At 41.2% G+C, this 6456-nt stretch overlaps 1 protein-coding gene across 2 annotated transcripts in view; it reads right to left on the bottom strand.

The window, feature by feature from the left end:
- Positions 1-546: 546 nt before the first annotated feature.
- Positions 547-6456, bottom strand: part of LOC131809005 (protein argonaute-4) — a 39652-nt gene continuing 33742 nt past the window's right edge. For both annotated transcript variants that reach the window (XM_059135439.1, XM_059135440.1), the window contains exon 18: positions 547-4395. In XM_059135439.1, the coding sequence (XP_058991422.1) occupies positions 4287-4395 (109 nt within the window). In that variant the 3' untranslated portion in view covers positions 547-4286. The remainder of the gene's footprint in view (positions 4396-6456) is intronic.

The raw sequence follows: 6456 nt of genomic DNA, 5'->3' as shown, positions 1-6456 counted from the left end.
AGTCAGTCTTTTTTTTTTTTTTTTCTTTTTTAAGATTTTATTTATTTATTTGACAGACAGAGATCACAAGTAGGCAGAGAGGCAGGCAGAGAGAGAGGAGGAAGCAGGCTCCCTGCTGAGCAGAGAGCCTGATGTGGGGCTCCATCCCAGAACCCTGGTATCATGACATGAGCTGAAGGCAGAGGCTTTAACCCACTGAGCCACCCAGGTACCCTGGAGAAGTCAGTCTTAAGTATGTGGGCCATGTGCCCTCTGGAGACTGTAAATTTTTCTCAAAACTTCACTTAGATAGATCTTCCCATTAAGAGCTATACCCAGAACCCTGATGAATCTTATAAAAGTTTTCCTTTGTGAAATTTTGCTGAGACGCTCTTCTAAAATTCCCAAATATCAATTTCTAAAGATAAGAAGACCCAGGAGTTAAAAACACAAAGTTTCTTCTCTGTTCTTTCTCACATTTCTTAAATAGAGGAAACTTTTTAAAAGCAACCATGCATGTTACCATTACAGTATACTCCATATGTATTAGACAACTGACAAGAAAAACAACTTTTGGCACAAGAATGCCAGTTTATTCTCTTTTGGACACATGAACACAAAATATCCCTGCAGGCCAAAAAAAAAAAAAAATCGCAAAATTTAGACAACCATCATCTTATCTCAACATGGGGATACCACCCCTCCCTTAATAGTTTAGAAAGTACCTCGTATTGCTAAAGACATACATCCAGTCCAAAGTTAATAAAATACATTTTTAAAACATTACAGGTCTAACAATATAGAAACCAAAATTACACCATTAGTCAAATGAACAAATGCAAACATTTCAGCCACTAGACACAGAAAGAGCATGAATGTCAATAGCAAGGGATAAGAAAATGGTTAATTGATAATAAGATCTTCCCTTTAATTTTATAAGGAAAAATCCTTGGAGTTGAAGCAGTATTGATACAATGCCCTCAGCCTCCACTTCCTTAAAATGAAAGCAGAGCTACCACCTTGCTATTGAGCAAGAAAATCTTATAGCACATCCACAAAGGGTCACAAGGGCAGGGCAGAGAGGGTGAGCCTTCTTAAACAGGGGTTGCCTTTTCCCACTGGAAGGATAGAGAGCTAAGCCAGGTAGGGAAGCTCTGACATAGGCTGGGCACCAGATCTTAAAGTATAGACCATATAGAACCTGTCAATCATCACTTTGGAAGCAGCAAATAGAATTTACAGTAAGAATGAATATGTTCTACCTGCCCAGACTCTGGCTGCACAAAGCCAGCTAGTTCACTCTAGAAACCACTCAGGCTTCAACAGCTAACGACAATAAGAAAATGTTATTGGTTCAACATTTGGATCTTCACCACTCTCCTGAGGTCCCTACTCCTTATCCCCTAATTGTTACTCTTTAGCATTGCTACATTTCAATCTTTCACACCACATGACAGTGCCTAAACAGGCTGCATTAAAAAAAAAACAAACAGCCTAAATCTACTTCTAGAGAATGCACACCTCCCATTGATTGACACATGCATAACGATTCAGTCAGTCCCAAGGGGCTATCCTATTCAAATCGTCAAGCCAAATTCAAATTATGCATTCAGACTTGCTTGTAACAGTATTGCTGCAACTCTGATTCTGTAGTGATTACCGCTTCAAGATTCACCCCCTTTAGCAGGTTTTTTTTTCTCTCCCCAATAATGCTAGTTCTTCCATATTTCTTTCCTTTCATCCAAAATGAGTGCATTTGCTCCCCCGTTAAAGGTACTGTTTCCTATAAAAATAGGCCTCCCGGCTTTTCCTCCACCACCACGCTGATTTGCCCCAGTATGTAGGACTGACTGAGGTTGTACAAACTGTATAGTTCAAGGTCAAGCATATAGCCCAACTGCCGGCAAGCGAATCAGGGCTTCCTGGCACTCCACCTCACTTCCTGCTCCATACGTGCCAGGAGATGATGAGAAGTGACACTTCTGTGCGTTAACAAGTGAGCCCGAGGCACTCAAGGGCAGGTGTGGTGCCCGCTGGCCAGCCAGCCAGCCACCAAGAGTTCTTCACAACCTGGACGCCACTCAGTCCTCCTTCTCCTAAAGAAGCTCCGTTTTTCTTCCTCTTGGGTCCAGGGTGGCCATGCTGAAGGGTATTTTCTGAGATCTCCCTGAACAAGCGTGAATAAAAGTAGCAGCCAGCCCCTCGCCAACATGTCCTGATCTGTAGTATCCAAGTGAGGTATTTGCAGAAAAGGAAAATCGTAAGAAATTAACATCTGCCATCTCTTCACTCCTGCCTGTGTTGTGCCTCAATTACAGAGCTTGCTTTCATCCCACTATATGCAGAGAATAAGGATGTCTGCAGTCATCTTAATGAGCTACAGGACACAATATACATTATAAAACTCTTAGAGACCAGTCTCAGCAAAGACGGGTGGCGCCGCTGACCAACAGCACATGGAAATGTAAACTTCAATGTATTTACAAGCTTCTTTAAAAGACTGAAGAAAAAACAGTGCTTTGTATTGCTGGGATTTTGAGAAGGCTAGTTTAAGAGATTTGGACCGGCTAATGAGTTCAAGCAAACACCCTTCACCATCAGATCCAGTGTTCCCACACCAGCAGTGTCCAGGCAGAGGGGGCAAAACCGTTTTCCCACACTGTATCTGTCTCTTCCCTCAGCACCTTCCTCAGCCATAGGGACTGTGGCTCTGGGGATTCTACCCCCTTCCCTAGCTCTCACTTCTGAGGTTCCAGGATAGAGAATCACATGTCAGTAAAATCTGGGCTGGGAAACACTGGCTGGAACTACCAAGACTCTATGTAACTGTTGTCCATTCACAAAGTGTTATCTACACTAAATACAAAATGTGTTTTTTCCCTACACTTTCACTGACGCTTGCTTTAGATCAGCTCCCCTTGTTTGGACAAGAAAGGAACCCGTCTCCTTGTGAGCGGGATCTAGAATCTCTTAAGAAAAATCAACCTTTTCTATGCAGTTTTAGTTTAGTGAAAGGAAGGAAACCCCACCAACTACATTTCAGATTGAAAGAGAAACACAAAAATTTGCACTGCACATGACTGTGTGAGTAACCTTGATTCCCGGGAAAAGAAGTTTTAAATGCTGGTACATCTGTGCAGGTCGCAGCATCACTCAATATACCTTAAGGATTGGCAAAGCCTATCCGATAAGGAAGCATCCTGGTTCTAGCTTATTTTAAAACAAAGTGACAGGACACCAATGGTGACTATAAAACAGATAAAAACAATTCTTTAAAAAGTCATGGAAATATATGTCTTTTCTGACCAGTTTCAGAAATTGCCACATTATGATCTATAAGAAATAGCTGATAAAATCATACCGAAATCTCATCTAGAAAACTACACAGTTGGGGGAGGAAGAGAAGGGACCTTAAAAAATGCTTATTGCCAAAGTTAATTTTCTATGAGAAAAGTTTAAAAACTATTTAGATCTAACAAACCACACAGCAGCATAAAATGGGCACTTTTGAAAACTTTGAAAAATACTAAAAGCTAATTTTTTTTTCCAAAAGGGGGAAACATGAGTACTTTTACCATGGCAGTGTCATCTGTCACTGTGACATGGATTACATCTGTTTGTGCTACACATTCACAAAAGCCAACCAAATCAGAGAGCTGCTGGTCTGAATTTGCAGCCAAATATAGTGCAATTGCCTGGCAGCCTGTACTTGCACCAGCACGAGTCTGTAGAGATCAAGAAGATAAAGTAGGAAAACTAATAAAACTCTGTAAAACTTTTAAAAATTAATGCTCGTTAAAGGCATTTACAGTGGCGAAGTCAGAAATCTCCATTAAAAAGTTTATGGACCTACACAATTAAAAAGTTAACGCTGAACTGAAGCATATTGTTTGGTTTTTCTCTCCCACTTACGCAGACACCCCACTCAATGAGTACAGAAAACAAGGAGTGATCTTCTAAGACTAGAGGGATGCGGTGAACACCACAACGAGCAAAATATTCCATAGAAACCTTTCTTGTGAAGTCCTTAAGGAAGTTCAGGCTGATCAGCCTTTGCAAGATGAGGTAAAAATTCAGTCCAGTGCATCAGAAAAGACAATCTATGAGTATCTATTACTTTTAAAAAATGGCTCAATTTTGTTGATGCATCAGACAGTGCTGCGAAGTAGAGATTCAGTGCAACTATTCCAAGCTGCTCGTAGAAGACCACCTGAAGTCAACTTGGCTCTCTCTAGAGGCGGTAGGCATTTGAAACATTTTGAGGCTGCATGGGGTGCCCAGTTGGTTGAGTTCTTTTTCTGAGACTCTCAGGCAAAATACATCGTGTGCTGGGTATCATGGTGGATCTGCACTGCCTTGGCCAAGGCCTGAGGATCCCGGCCATTGCTCTGTCCTGACACATGACTGCCTTCCGCGCTGTAAAGAGAATAATGCAAAAAACCAGGTGTAACAAAAGATCACTTCAAACTTCACATGTTTCAAATAGCACAAATACTACTGGATTCAGGAAGACCTTAGGCTCAAGCTGTGGCTCCTTAAATAATTTGTTGTGTCTCTCTAACATGAGTTCACTCAACTAAAAAATACATACAATTTACTGAATGGGCTGTTGCAATAATTAAATAGAACAAGGTCTCCAAAGACCCAAATCCTTAACAGTGCTTATGTTAGGACTCCCACTGCCTACTATGTCTAGCTAATGCTTACTTGTCCTTTAGGCTTCAGTCAAAATGTCATTTCTCTCAAAGGAATCTTTCACTTCCAAAGTTCAGGTCAGAGGCACCTGAAACATACTTTCACAGAATCCTCTACTTTTCTTTCATGGTACTAAAAAGATTGAAATTAATTTTTTTTAAGATTTTATTTATTTGACAGACAGAGATCACAAGTGGGCAGAGAGAGAGAGAGGAGGAAGCAGGCTCTCCGTGGAGCAGACAGCCCGATGCGGGGCTCGATCCCAGGACCCTGGGATCATAACCTGAGCCGAAGGCAGAGGCTTTAACCCACTGAGCCACCCAGGCGCCCCTGAAATTAAATTTTTTTTAATTTTTATTTTATTTTTTCAGTGTTCTAATATTCATTGTTGAAATTAAATTATTAATTGGATAGTTATACATTCCCCCCCAGGAAATGTAAACTCAAAGAATGCAGTGACTATCTTACTCACCACTGAACCCCTGGTGCCCACACGTAATATAGTCTCAATAACCATTTGTTGAATGAATTCCTCAGCCTAGTATAATGCTGGAGCATACTATGTTGCTGTGCAAATGTTACTGTGCCAGGAATCTCTTCTCATTTCCTCACTAGCTACATGACCTTGAGGAAGTAACAACTCCTTCAAACTTTGGTCTTTTATGATAATAGTAACAACTTCTGAACATAACTCTTAAGGGTTCCATAGGATATAAAGGGCTAGGTAAATTGTAAATCACCAAACCTCTTCTGACTTAAATTATTACTTTAGCTATTTAATTATTTTACTAATTAAATTATTATTGCCCTTACCATCTAAGCTCACCATCTTAGTCGTCTTTAACTTCATCCTCTTTTCCCACTCATGCCCAATTAACAGTTAAGGGCTATTTTGGCTCCAAAGTAGCGTTTCACATTTAACAAAGAAAACCTGCTCTAACACTTTTCCAGCTTCGTGCCTGCTGTTCCCCTTTCATACACTCCAGCCAAAGAAAACTTGCTATTGTCTAAACATATCCCTTGCTTTCTCTTTATAGCCATTGTTCCCCTCTGCCTGGAAAATCCTTTTCTCTTCTTTCTAGAGCCAAATCCCACCCATCCAGCAGTGAAATCTTCTCTAACAACCTTCCTTCTGAAGTCCCACTGCACTTTCACCTATACTGCCTTGGGCTAATTGTCAGTGCTCTGTTTGCCTCTATTGTCTGCCACACTGAAAAAGAAAATCCCAGGAAACATGTCTTCCTCATCTTAGTATTTTTAGTACCTAACACAGTGCTGGGCACACAGTCAATACCTAATAAATGTGTTGAATGAATGAATGTGTATTACAGAATGGAAGGTATAAAGCCACAGCTGGGCATTTTCCTTCATAGCGTATTTTCAACCCTTACAGAAATAGACTTGCAATGGAATGTCTACTATTTAGCAGCTGAATTCAGACTTGGGGAAGAGCCCAGAAACTGCTACTCTTCACAGATGGTCATTTGGAAAAGGAAATTAATGCAGGGAGCTTATTTGGCTATTTAACAGTGCTCAGTAACAGGTCAAAATGTCTGATGCTTCTGAGATCCCTATTTGGGGGTGAAAATGGTCCTGGCACCTCTCCTCTGCCACACACATGCCCCAGATTCACTCTGGTGCATTTTTCCGAACTGTACTGAAAACAAAGTGAACGGTGCAGGACTTTCCCTCCCATGAAGCAGAATCCACGGGTCTTTGACTGCTCTGATTGGAGCCAGGGCACTGTGTGGGCCACTTCTGAGACTGCTCAGGACCTGAACA

The sequence above is a fragment of the Mustela lutreola genome, chromosome 10 (assembly GCF_030435805.1).
Source record: "Mustela lutreola isolate mMusLut2 chromosome 10, mMusLut2.pri, whole genome shotgun sequence".
Classification (NCBI taxonomy): Eukaryota; Metazoa; Chordata; class Mammalia; order Carnivora; family Mustelidae; genus Mustela; species Mustela lutreola.
Note: the sequence above shows the minus strand (reverse complement) of the source record. Positions and strands in the feature narration are given on the sequence as shown.